Genomic DNA, 13881 nt, shown 5'->3' on the forward strand with positions numbered 1-13881 from the left:
GAGAAGGGGGAGTTTCTAGTTGAGAAGTTTACAGGGGGTGGTTAGTGGCAGGGATTTGATTCTGGGAGGGAGTTTGATTGGATTGATTGAAGGGAGATTTTCTTCATAATTAGAAATCTTTGCTGGGGAGAGGGTGTTTACCAGACATGGGCGCCGTTTACTAAATTCAATTCGGATTCGTACAAAATACAAATTTTCGTAAGATTCATAAACTTTTCGTTAAAATAACAAAAGTTCTTTATGAGGAATTTAGCATTTTAAGGAAGTGCTCCCACCATCTCTGTGCTGTGCTGACTTCCTGGGTTTTTAACCTTTAGTTTTGTTAACTTTTTGTAAAAATAACAAAAGTTCATTATCATGAATTTATCATTATGGGGGGTTCCCACCTTCCCTGTGCTGTGCTGACTTCCTGGGTTTTTAACTTTTAGGTTTGTTAACTTTTCGTAAATATAACGAATGTTCATTATGATGAATTTATCATTATGGGGGGTCCCCACCATCCCTGTGCTGAGTTCCCAGGTCTGAGTGTACATCCGTTGTGCCCATTATGAGGGGTTTCCACCATCCCTGTGCTGTGCTGACTTCCTCTGATTGGTGAACAAAACACCAGTCATGTTTCTGTTAATTTGAATCTGAAATTTCATATTTTGTATGAAATTCGTAAGCATAAAAATTCCCATAGGGTTCCCACCATCCCTGTGCTAAGTTCGTAGGCCTGTACACCTGCTGTGTCCATTATGAGGGGTTCCCACCATCCCTGTGCTGTGCTGACTTTCTCTGATTGGTGAACAAAACAACAGTCATGTTTCTCTTAATTTGGATCCGAAATTTCGTATGAAATTCGTAAGCATAGAAATTCTGATTGGGTTCCCACCATCCCTGTGCTAAGTTCCCAGGTCTGTACACCTGCTGTGTCCATTATGAGGGGTTCCCACCATCCCTGTGCTGAGTTCCCAGGTCTGTGTGTACACCCGCTGTGCCCATTATGAGGGGTTCCCACCATCCCTGTGCTGTGCTGACTTCCTCTGATTGGTGAACAAAACACCAGTCACAATCCTGTTAATTTGGATCCGAAATTCCAAAATTCGTTAACGAAATTTCATATTTCATATAATATTCGTAAGCATAGAAATTCCCCATAGGGTTCCACCATCCCTGTGCTGACTTCCTTTTAACTTTTAGGTTTGTTAACTTTTTGTAACAATTACAAATTTTCATTATGAATTTGGATCCAAAATTCGGAATCGAAATTTCATATTTCGTACGGAATTTGTATGCATAAAAATTCTGTCAGTCCCTGGCCCCCCAAGCTCACTGGAATGCCAGGCCAGATGCAAAGGGCACCATCCTGTGGTAGGCAGTGCACAATATATATATTTTTTCATCTCTTAAAACATTTCATAAAATGTCTTAGGACACAGTTTTTTAAGGTTTAAATACATGACGGAATTTACAGCTACAGCTGTAGGCCTCACCCCGGTACCGTTTTCTTAGACCCCTTTCACACTAATGCGCTTTTCAGGCATTTTAGGGCTAAAAATAGCACATGAAAAGCGCCTCTTAAGCCACCCCTGTGTGAAAGTCATTGAAATGAATGGTCAGTGCCGCCGAACCACATGCAAAGAGATTTGGCAGCACCGCAACACGGGCACTATTAACCCTTTCCTTGGCTGCGCACGGAGGTTAAAATTGCACCGCTATCAGCCGAATAGCATCACTATAACAGCGGTAAAGTGCTGCTAAAACTAGCCGTGCTTTACCACTAATGCCCACACCACGCTAGTGTAAAAGAGGTGTCTAAGAGCCGGCAGTTGGCTCTCTTGTGATAACAACCAATGTGACTAAGAAGCCACTCGACTGTTATCCCAATATCCCAAGCAGCGGGAGGGGACTCCACCCCCCCCCCCCCCCACTTTCGCTGCCTGGCTGGAGACCCGAACAATCGGCTTCAATTGGGTCTTGGATCTAGTAACCAGAAAGATATCTTGACATCACTTTCGCTTTACAGAAGACTTAAAGCCAAAAAATGACAGCATTCAAAGCAGCCAAACGTTGGCGTTTTGAATGCTTTTAAGTGCAAAGGAGGGATTTGGGGTCTTATGGACCGTAGATCCCTCCATAAAGAATACCTATTACAGTCACAAGGGATGTTTATATTATCTACTTACTTCTATTTCCCCAGTGGTGCACAGGCAACAAATAATAACCCAGCAGAGGTTTAACCCTTTCCCACGCTATCCAAAAGTACAAAAATGGAAAACCGTATCAAATACCGTATTTTTCCTTTCTTGGGGCCAATCCATTGCAGCATACAGGTATCACAGGTTTTCTCCCATGTTGGCACGGTTTTAGCTATACAAACAATTTAACTGATTATGGAGCCCACAGGACTTATTTTAAGCTTCCAGGGTGTACCTAGTAAGTATTATTTCCCCTTGCTCTGCTGTGTACATGTCCAAACCTTGACCCCCCACAAGCTTGATCGCCAAGGTCCTGGCTTGTGTGCAAAATTCACTGACAACTTGCTACAGTGATTATTGATAGATATCATATCCAATAACTACTTCATTACATTACATTGTGATTCATCACAGCTGACAGACTTCTGTGTAGCTTCAACTGTTGCAAACCTTGAAAAGCAAAACAAAAGGGAACTTTTATAGACATTCCTACCTATTAAACCCACAACTGATCCTAGTTATCCCCAATTAACATTGTATTGACTCCAAAAACAAAATCTACTAGCAGCTTGGGTACCCACCATAGCAAACTGCTTACTGTGGGGGTATAGTCAGGAGGGAGGGGCCAGAAGCACTGGCGAGGGACCCAAGAAGAGGAGGGTCCAGGCTGCTCTGTGCAAAACCACTGAAGAGAGCCGGTAAGTATAACATGTTCGTTCTCTTTTTTTTTTTTTTTTTAAACAAGACTTTAAGCAGTTACAGCAACATTTTTTTTTAGAGTTTACATAAATAAAAGTGGACCATTGTAGCTGTAAATGGTTAGTCTCAACCCTCTCTGCCACTTTTGCTGAACAGCTTGGTCTGTTAAAGGAAGTTGAAAAGATGTACTGGCCAATCACGGGTGAAAAGAAATGAAAAGAAGCCCAAACAGCTGAATCACTTTCTATATCTTGGTAGCAACAAGATATGACCAGAGGAATCCATACAGAGATGGGGGTATGCATGTACATGTTTAATAATTGTGACACTTCTTTATACTAGGGGGACGTGAATGATGAAATTTTGCTAAATGCTTACATCACAATAGCTTTTCTGGAAACAGGATGGTCTGAGGAGGTGAGCAAGAGTATTGAAGGCGCTGAAATGCTGGTATGGAACTGATCTGAGCAATGCTTGCAGTGACTATGTTGCCTGTTACAGTGACAATGACACATAATCAAAATGATGTTCCTGTTACTTGTGAAATGTACATAAATCTTAAGCTGGAATGGACAGAAATACAAATCCTATTGGCAGAGAAAAGATGTGTAGGGGGTTTTGTATAGTTTCCAGTGAATACCAGGGTTATCCTAATAGTATCAAGTGGCCCTGGGCAACGTAATGCACTGGGGCCCCTACAGGCCTGTGGGGCCATCTTAATAGCATGAAGGGCCCTTGGGCAAAGTAATGCACTGGGGCCTCTACCAGCCTGCCTCAATTAATGCACCTACTCTCAAGAATTGAACTATAAATAGTTGATAGTATTAAACATATATATATTACTACTTTCAATACAATTAATTTTAAACAATAAGGAAAACATACCATAAACCAAAGAGTAAATTTTACAAACAATATAAAAAGTCCAAAGAGCAGAGGACAATGCATCATAAGAGCAGAGTACGGAGATCAGCAGGACAAAGTAGGGAGGGCATGAGGGCACAGTATGGGGGGGGGCAGGTCAGGAGGCCACAGTATGGGGGGATCAGGAGGGCACAATACCGGGATCAGAAGAGCAAGTACGAGGGGATCAGGAGGGCACAGTATGGGAGGGCAGGAGTGCACAGTATGGGGGGATCAGGAGGGCACAATACCAGGATCAGAAGAGCAAGTACGAGGGGATCATGAGGGCACAGTATAGGAGGGCAGGAGTGCACAGTACAGTTGGGGCAAGAGGGCATAATACTGGGGTCATAAGAGCACAGTACAGAGGGGGCAGGGGAGCACAATACAGGAGGCAAAAAGCACAGTACGAGGGGGACAGGAGGGCACAGTACAAGGGGGCATGAGGTCACAGTACAGGAGGGCAGGATTGCACAGTACAGGGGTCAGTAGGGCACAGAATGAGGAAAGGTAGTAGTACACAGTACAGAAGGCAGAAGTGCACAGTAAAGGGGTCAGGAGGGCACAATACAAGGAAGGGAAGGAGTGCACAGTACAGGAGGGGCATGAGGGCACAGTACAGGAGGGCAAGATTGCACAGTACAGAGGTCCGGAGGGCACAGTATGAGGAAAGATAGTAGTACACAGTACGGGGGGGGGGGCATGAGGGCACAGTACAGGGGTCAGGAGGGCACAGTACAGGAAAGGGTAGGCGTACAGAGTATAGGGGGCACGAGGGCACAGTATGAGGAAGGCTAGTAGTACACAGTACGGGGGGGGGCATGAGGGCACAGTACAGGAGAGCAGGAGTGCACAGTATAGGGGGCAAGAGGGAACAGTATGGTGGATTAAGGAGACACAATGGGGGGGGGGGCAGGAAGGCACAGTACATTCTGTATGAAAGTTAAACAAAGATTTGGAAAACAATACACATGAATGCAGAAATTAAATAATAAAATGTATTTTCACATGCAACCAGTATAAATGCCAGCATATACAGTGCATTGCAAAAGTATTCACCCCCTTGGCTTTTTACCTATTTTGTTACATTACAGCCTTTAGTTCAATTTTTTTCAATCTAAATTATATGTGATGGATCATAACACACTAGTCTAACTATTCTGGTGAACTATTTGAAAAGATATATATATAAAACTATTTTGTAGAAATAAAAAACTGATAATTAGCATGTGCGTATGTATTCACCCCCTTTGTTATGACACACATAAAAAGCTCTGATGCAACTAATTACCTTCAGAAGTCACATAAATAGTGAAATGATGTCTACCTGCGTGCAATCTAAGTGTCAAATCATCTGTCATTACATATACACAGTGGGAAAGAGAAAAAATTGCACTAATTACAGTCCGTAAACCAAATTTGCAGGGCATAAGATAGTTCCAATAATTGCACAAATGGTGGAATAAGTGTAATAAGGTACACCCCAGTGATTATTCCACAGACAGGTGCACCGCTACCTCACAGAGAACACGCTTACCAGCTCAGGCCTTTGCTTTACAGGAGATCACAGGGATGCTGCATGTATGATGATATTGACTCACAGGCGGATGACCATGAGCTCCGTAAGAATCAAAAGTTAGGACACCCCTAGTGGTGGACTTTTTAGGCACATACAATAGGTATCAGGTTTTGCAAAAATTAAAAAAAAAAAATTATTGGAAAAAATATTATAAGAAAAACACATACAACAAGGAATGCATAAATACACTGATAATCTACATACACACTGATTGCTTAAAATATCCTACGCGTTTCGGAGAGACTGAATCTCCTTCTTCAGGGGTATGTATAAATATAGGAAAAGGTCTATTGAAGTTTCTATTTTCAATAGAAGGCCATTACTTTCAGCAAAAAAACAACGTGGGAGACTCCCAAAATATATGGAGGAAGGTGCTCTGGTCTGATGAGACTAAAATTGAACTTTTTGGCCATCAAAGAAAACGCTATGTCTGGCGCAAACCCAACACATCACATCACCAAAAGAACACCATCCAAACAACGGTTGCAGCATCATGCTGTGAAGATGTTTTTCAGCAGTCGGGACTGGGAAACTGTTCAGAGTTGAGGGAAAGATGGATGGTGCTAAACTCAGGGAAATGTGTACCACTCAGTGTGTGATTTGGGGCTAGGACGGAGGTTGACCTTCCAGCAGGACAATGTCCCCCAAATACACTGCTAAAGCAACACTTGAGTGGTTTAAGGGGAAACATGTAAATGTGTTGGAATGGCCTAGTCAAAGCCCAGACCTCAATCCAATAAAAAAAATCTGTGGTCAGACTTAGATTGCTGTTCACAAGCGCAAATTATCCAACTTGAAGGAACTGGAGCAGTTTTGCAAGGAGGAATGGGCAAAAATCCCAGCGGTAAGATGTGGCAAGCTCATAGAGACTTATCCAAAGCGACTTGGAGCTGTGATAGCCGCAAAAGGTGGCTCCACAAAGTATTGACTTTAGGGGGTGAATAGTTATGCACATTGACTTTTTCTGTTATTTTGTCCTATTTGTTGTTTGCTTCACAATAAATTAAATCTTCAAAGTTGTGGGCATGTTCTGTCAATTAAATGATGCAAATCTTCAAACAATCAATGTTAATTCCAGGTTGTGAGGCAACAAAACAAAAAATGCCAAGGGGGGTGAATACTTTTGCAAGGCACTGTATACCTTTTTTATTTATCAATCTCCCGTACAGCAGCACTCAGATGGGAAAAGGAAGGGGCAGCACTTAGGGCCAATCCATTATACTCTGTGCAAATATGCTGCAAAAGAACAAGCTGATAGGGGGAGAGAACAGAGTGAGCAGAGAGATGAGCTCATCAATCAGCTTCTTCTCTGTCATGCTCCAGTCTGAAACCTGGAAGCAGAGTAGTGTTGTAGTGTATTCCTTCACTGTAACAGAGAAAGTGTCATTGATGGGTGAAGCTTGAACGTTCATGCATGCCTGGATTATTGTGATGTCTAAATACAGGCTTGTCATTATCCTGTTTTGAAACCTTTCTATACTACATGAAGCTACATTTTGTCTCTTCCAGGATCTGATGGTACAAAATGCTGTGGAATGTATTCGGAATAGCATCCCCATGGTGGACAGCTTGTATACAAAGTCTCTCCTTGCTTATTTATTCACTCTGGCTAAAGATTATGACACCAGAGAAATTCTTCTAAAGGAGCTGCATGACAAAGCAGAGAAAGCAGGTGATTTCATTGTATATACACTATATTACCAAAAGTATTGGGATGCCTGCCTTTTGACAACATGAACTTTAATGGCATGCCAATCTTAGTCCGTAAGGTTCAATATTGAGTTGGCCCACCCTTTGCAGCTATAACAGCTTCAAATCTTCCTGGAAGGCTGTCCACAAGGTTTAGGAATGTGCCTATGGGAACCAAATGCATTTGTTGTGAGGTCAGGGACTGATGTGGACAAGAAGGTCTGGCTCACAATCTCCACTCTAATTTATACCTAAGGTGTTCTGTTGGGTTGGGGTCAGACCAGTCAAGTTCCTCCACTCCAAACTCGCTTATCCATGTCTTTATGGACCTTGCTTTGTGCACTGGTGTGCAGTAATGTTGGAACAGGAGGAGGCCATCCCCAAACTGTTCCCACAAAGTCAGGAACATGAAATTGTCCAAAACTTCTTGGTACGGTGACCCCTTAAGTTTTCCCTTCAATGGAACTAAGGGGAAAAAGCCCAACCCCTGAAAAACAATCCCATACTATAATCTCCCCTCCACCAAATGATTTGGACCAGTGCACAAAGCAAGGTCCATAAAGACATGGATGAGCAAGTTTGAGGTGGAGGAACTTGACTGGCCTCAACCTAATAGAACATCTTTAGGATGAATTAGAGAGGAGACTGTGAGTCATGCCTTCTGGTCCGCATCCGTTCTTGACTTCAAATGCGCTTCTGGAAAAAAAACATTCGCATAGACACGATTATAAACCTTGTGGACAGCCTTCTCAGAAGAGTTGAAGCTGTTATACCTGCAAAGTGTGGACCAACTCAATATTGAACTCTACGAACTAAGACTGGGATGCCATTAAAGTTTATGTGCATATGGCTTGAATGCTTTCTTTATCTGATGATACACAGGGATGTATTACCATTATATGTACTGTACATATAATATTTATACTGAGATAATGTAATCACTTAGGGAACTCCTTTTATTGTGGTTCATGCCATAGCACTTGTAAGTATTTTTGCAGTATATCAAATCAAACATAAGAGGTCTTTGGCGTTCTCAGCTGTACAGCTTTCAGACAATGAACATGAGGCCATGAGTAATCTTTAAATGTAACCTTCAATTATTTTTTCAACTTGCAACTTTCAACTTCAATTCAAGTGCTTAAAGTGTAAGTTCACCCTTAGAAAAAAGTTTTTCTATTATTACCATATTTAGGGTGTAACATGTTCTAGCTTCTGCCCCCATCCCCTTTCCCTGTGACATCAGTTAGGGGGTTTTCTCCCACACACCCACTGTTACATTTAAAAATGGAACGGCTGTGTGGGCTCCATGCAAACAGCCATATTCTCCATTCACAGAGATCTGTGAATGAGTAAACTACAAGTCCCGTCCTTTCACAGACAGGACTTCAGTTCTCAATGGACTGCGAGTGTGCTGATCATCACACTTATAATCCATTCGTTCGTTCTCCAGCTTTCTACCTGAAAGTCTGTACAGAGGTACAGGCAGCAAGCTGCAGGGAGGGTGTGCAGGAGCCTGATATTGCACCTGCAATTTGCTGATCGCAGGTGTAATGCTTTGTACGGTTTTGTAGGCAAATCGCTTTTGGTGATAACAGTAAATAGGACAAATACAGAGGGTGAATCTCCTAATAGCAATTAAAACCTAACCAAAGTTTCACCTTAGCATTTACCAAAATCATGTAATATGAGTGCTAGCCTAAACAATACTTTTAATTCATATTCAGTCAGACAGGCCCTTGTGCTACATAGCTGATGATAATCAAAAGAAGATTGTACAATCATATTGTATAGTGTATGGTCACCTTCAGGGCCTATTCATAGAAGGTGTGGTAGGATGGCATTGGGTGGCTATTTGCAGTCACACCACAAGACAAGGCAAAGTGCCTTGTCTCCTACCTAGCCAGTTCACAAAACCGTGGTGGTACACGCAGAAAAAAAGTTCACTGCACTGTGAATTATAAACACATATATACTGTGCTGTCTATAAAAGAAATCAAACAAAAATTTTAAAAAACTAAAGCAGCCCAGTACAGCAGTGGATAAAGTTGCAAAAATGAAAAATTGGGTGAAATGTGCAGCACTTATGTGATCATATAAACCATAACCAATAATATGAGTACAAAAAACTTGAATAATAAATGATGTGCTTAAAAATACTCCAAGTAGTCCTCCATTATGACATGCAATGTCTATAAATAGAGGAATTTGGACATGTGATGTCCAAAAAAAGTCAGTGACTTTCAGTGACTGCACATTTCACCCAATTTGTCATGTTTGCACTGCACTGTGGACAATAAAACTTAAAGTGTTTGTAAATCCCAGAAAAAAAAATATGAACAAAGCATATCCCTCTATAGTGTGTACTTGTCTTAATTAAAAGCACTAAGTGTAATTTCTATCTGCTGCTTCGTTCCTCTGCTATCAGTCTGAATCACTTCTGACAATTTTTCTTGACACCAAGAGAAAAAAGGTGATGGGATTGACAGCCTCAGCTCTGTTCCTGTGATCTGTGTAGAGGGGGGGTGTGTATCTTCCCTCCAAACAGCTGTCAGGGCTCTCCTCACTGAGCTCTGCAGAGTGTAATTTCAACTCTCCACCCCATTTTTTCTGAATTCTCATACAGGCTTATAAATTCTGCACTTTGAACAGATGTAGAGAAGAGAAAACTGCAGATAGACAGATACATCTTCAGTAGGAGGATTTGATGATAGTCCCTTCACTGGGTATATGTAAGGTTTCACATCCCCCTTAATGAAATATCACTGTGTGGCATTTCAATAGAGTTCATTAAAAAAAAGAAAAAAAAGTATATAGTGTGATGTGCTGTGATTGGCGCATTGGCACTGCTGTTATTCTACCACACACGGGCAGCCATGTTCTAATGCAGTTGCTGATGTGAACCAGCCCTTAGGCTTCCTTCTTGGAGTGCAATCCAACAACTGGATTCAGCTCTAGTTTAAAATTGGTGGTATACAGAAATACTGTATATGCAATATTGCACACTGTTTTAAGCACTCACTGCCTTCTCACTTACTTTCCTCCTTTTTTTATGTCGTTTTTAGGAGGAGAAACATATTGGCCTGCAAATCCAGATAACCTTCACAAAAAGTCAGCATGGTCCGAGCCTAATTCTAAAGAGGTGGAATTGGCATCCTATGTGATTTTGGCACATGTTTCTTTGGACACCCCTATGATGGAGGATATCAGCAAAGCTTCTTCCATAGCTAAGTGGGCTGCCCGACAGCGGAACCCACGTGGGGGCTTTGCTTCTACCCAGGTTGGCAGATGTAACTTGCATTGGATGTACTGTATGAGGGTTACTGGGCACTTACATATAGCTGGTGCCTGGTAAAGGTGGTTGCCTGCTTAGGGTTTTTCTGTCATTTACCTGCCCCCCACAGGGGGAAGATACATTGTTAAACCTGCTTTTAACTACTTCAGCCCCAGAAGGATTTACCCCCTTAATGACCAGGCCATTTTTTGTTATACGGTACTGCATCGCTTTAATTGACAATTGTGCTAACGTGCTGCGCTGTACCCAAACAAAATTGACGTCCTTTTTTTCCCACAGATAGAGCTTTCTTTTGGTGGTATTTGATCACCTCTCCTGTTTTTATTTTTTATGCTATAAATAAAAAAAAGAGTGACAATTTAAAAAAAAGAAAACTTTTTTTTTACTTTCTGCTATAAAACATTTCCGAAAGAAAATGTAAAAAACATCTTTTACTCATCAGTTTAGGTCAATTTGTATTCTGCTACATATTTTTGGTAAAAAAAATCCCAATAAGCGTATATTGATTGGTTTGTGCAAAATGCCTACAAAATAGGAGATGGATTTATAGCATTTTTATTATTTATTTTTTACTAGTAATGACGGTGATCAGCGATTTTTAGTGGGACTGTGACATTGTGGCGGACCGATCGGTCAGCTAATTTAAATTGTTGACACTTTTTTGGGAACCAATGACATTATTACAGTAATCAGTGCTAAAAATATGCACTGTTATTGTAATAATGACACTGGCAAGGAAGGGGTTAACTGTGTTCCCTCACTGTGTATTCTAACTATATGGGGGAATGGGGGAAGGGCTCATTGGGACAACAGATCCGTCTTGCTGCATAGTAGAAAAACAGAATCTGTGTGATCTCCACTATCAGAATGGAGATTTGCCTTGTTTACTATGGCAGGTCCCCAGATCTGTCACTGTGGGGAATGATTGCTGGTTGGCAGTGGACATAGAGTTCGCTGGACCCGCTGATTGGCTCCCCCGCTGGCCAATGGGAGCGTGCGCACGCCCACAGATCGTCGTGTACAAGCCCGACGTACACCTAAGGTGATTTGCACAGCTGAGCCGATTTGCCACAGTATACCTGCAGTGGCTGGTCAGCAAGTGGTTATTAAACTGGAAAGGGTTCCCTTAAAAATATTATTAGAAGTACAAAAAAGTATAATAAAAAAAAAAAAAGAGTCCTGCACTCGATCCCCCTGCATTTTCTTGTCTCCACTTTTATTGAAAAACTCAGTGTAAGCTTTACATTTTTTGGCACAAGAGCACTACATGTTTCAGACACCAGACTATACAAAAATTAGATTTATTATAAAATCTAAAGTTTGCGATTCTAAGATATTTCCATAGTCCAGTTATCATTCTTAATTTTCTTACTCATTCAATAGGAAACATGTTAGGAAGGTTTGTTACTTAGAATAATAATAAGGCATGCACAGCTAAATCTGATTATGACAGGCAGTCATTTATCTTCTGCTCGTGCATTTTCTTCAGTAGTGCTTTAGATGTGTGTTTGTACTAAGGAAAGCCTTTACTGCTCATGTGTACAAGCTATTATATTGATTTTACTGAAATTCTGTGTAGCAACCTTCTAGTAAAAGTGTCACTAAACCCACATCATAAAAAAAAACTATCAATCACTCAGTCACAACGAGATTTGTTTTCTGTATTCTGCAAAATACCTGGTTGATCCTGCTGCTCTCTATCTCCTCCTTCTGTTTATACCCAATTCAGCTAGGGATTTTGCAGCTGTGGTGGCAGCTCTGCACATGCTCAGTTTTCTGTGAGTTTCTATGCTGAGCATTTTCTCCCTATCACATCTGAGCAGCCCATGTGACTATAGATTCATACAGGTGGGTGTATACACAGTTGTAAATGACAGTCTTCCTTCTCCATGCCAACCAACCAGCTAAACACAATGGGAGAGGGATATTACATGTAGATTCATGCAGGCTTCATCTCTTATTCTAAGACCAGGGATGTGACTGTCTGTGAGTGGTAGAAATCCACCCACACCATGTTATTGCCAAAAACTAATAAAGATTTGATTTCAAATATATATTTGTATGACAAAAAAAAACTGTTTATTGATTTTAATTATTTTTACTCGGTATTCCAAACATGTGACCAGCAGCAGAGTAGTAGAAGCTCCTCCTCATACTGTTTCCCCGCAGACAGGCTGGGAAAGAGCTGGGTCATGTGACAGCTGCATATTGATTAGAAAAAAAAATATATATATATATATATGTATATATATATATATATATATATATATATATATATATATATATATATATATATATATCATATACCATAGAAAATAAAATGGCAATGGTTGCAATTTTTTTATGCCACACGGTGTGGGTTCACATATATGCAAATTGGATGTGGGTTTCTCCGAATTCAATTCGAATGATAGGAGAGTGTGATTATATATATGTCTCTGCTGCTGGCTTTTATTTGGGCTTTTATTGACAATGGTTACAAACTTGTTTACCATAACAACCGACAGTTCCAAATGTCAACAGCTCCCCCTGTTTGAGGACATGCCCATTAGTTTGAGAAGCATCCTCAAACAAACTCAACAGTAACCTGGTTTCTGTTTCTGTGACCAACTACTAAACAGACTGTCCCATGTAATGTTATGTCTGATTAATAAACATTTTAGTATCACTTTAAGGTTTATGATGCTAAGAAAATTTCGTTTAGCTCCCCTGTAGCCAGTGGAGCAGCTGTTGATAGCCTTAGCTTGCTCAGTGTTTCACAGGCTACTGGCCTATTTATTTCCCCCTGTATTCTAGAGGGTTCTGGAAGCACAGTGGGAGGAAAGGTAGAATGGCAGTCTGAATATTTATGGAGACCCAGCCAATCCCTGAGAAGATGTGCCCAGTAGGTGTCTGGAGAGCCAATAAATATTCTGAGGCTTGGAGCAGGAGTGAGTGGGTTCTGGGTCCAGTCCTGTAAGAGGAGTCCTCAGCCTAAGGGGGCTCTGCCACTAAGGGCAGTCTGCTGGAAGGCTGCTTGAGAGTCATCAAGGTCCCGGCTGTAGCTTAGCTGGGGGCCTATTTCAAAGTCTAGTCTGGGACTTTGCTCTGGAGAGCTCACTGAAGAGTACCTGATGGAAGTTGGAGGAGGGTATCCAGTTGTCCTGTGGTATTGTGAGTTTTGTTTCTCCCTCACTGAAGAGTGGCCAGTGGATGTTGAGCCTTTGGCATTTTGAGTACTAACCTAAATTCAGAGTCCTAATCACAGTGTGTAATTTTCTGTTTTTAAAAAAGATACTAGTCATTATTCAACCAGTGGTGATTTTTTGGGGATCTCTATCTCATTTACTTTGTATGCTTGGTGGGGACACAGTGACATATCAATAGGAAGAGAAGTGTCCTATAATGATTCAGTATTTTTTATGCAATAAGTGCATAAAAGCCACCCCCTTGACTGTTATTGAGCCAGAGAGCGAGAAGAAATGCTGTATGTCTGCCTGTGTTTGTACTAAAATTGGGGAAGGAATGAGTTCATCATCGGTGGCTCCTTTGGCGGTGCG

At 41.3% G+C, this 13881-nt stretch overlaps 1 protein-coding gene across 1 annotated transcript in view; it reads left to right on the top strand.

Moving 5' to 3' along the window:
- Positions 1-13881, top strand: part of LOC143930667 (alpha-2-macroglobulin-like protein 1) — a 210419-nt gene that overhangs the window by 165391 nt on the left and 31147 nt on the right. Inside the window, exons 27-29 of the mRNA XM_077455170.1 lie at positions 3222-3329; positions 6871-7033; positions 10113-10327. Coding sequence (XP_077311296.1) covers positions 3222-3329; positions 6871-7033; positions 10113-10327 — 486 coding nt within the window. The remainder of the gene's footprint in view (positions 1-3221; positions 3330-6870; positions 7034-10112; positions 10328-13881) is intronic.

This window comes from Lithobates pipiens, unplaced genomic scaffold, assembly GCF_037356315.1.
Source record: "Lithobates pipiens isolate NorthernLeopardFrog02 unplaced genomic scaffold, aLitPip1_a1.2 Scaffold_25, whole genome shotgun sequence".
NCBI classification, from domain to species: Eukaryota; Metazoa; Chordata; class Amphibia; order Anura; family Ranidae; genus Lithobates; species Lithobates pipiens.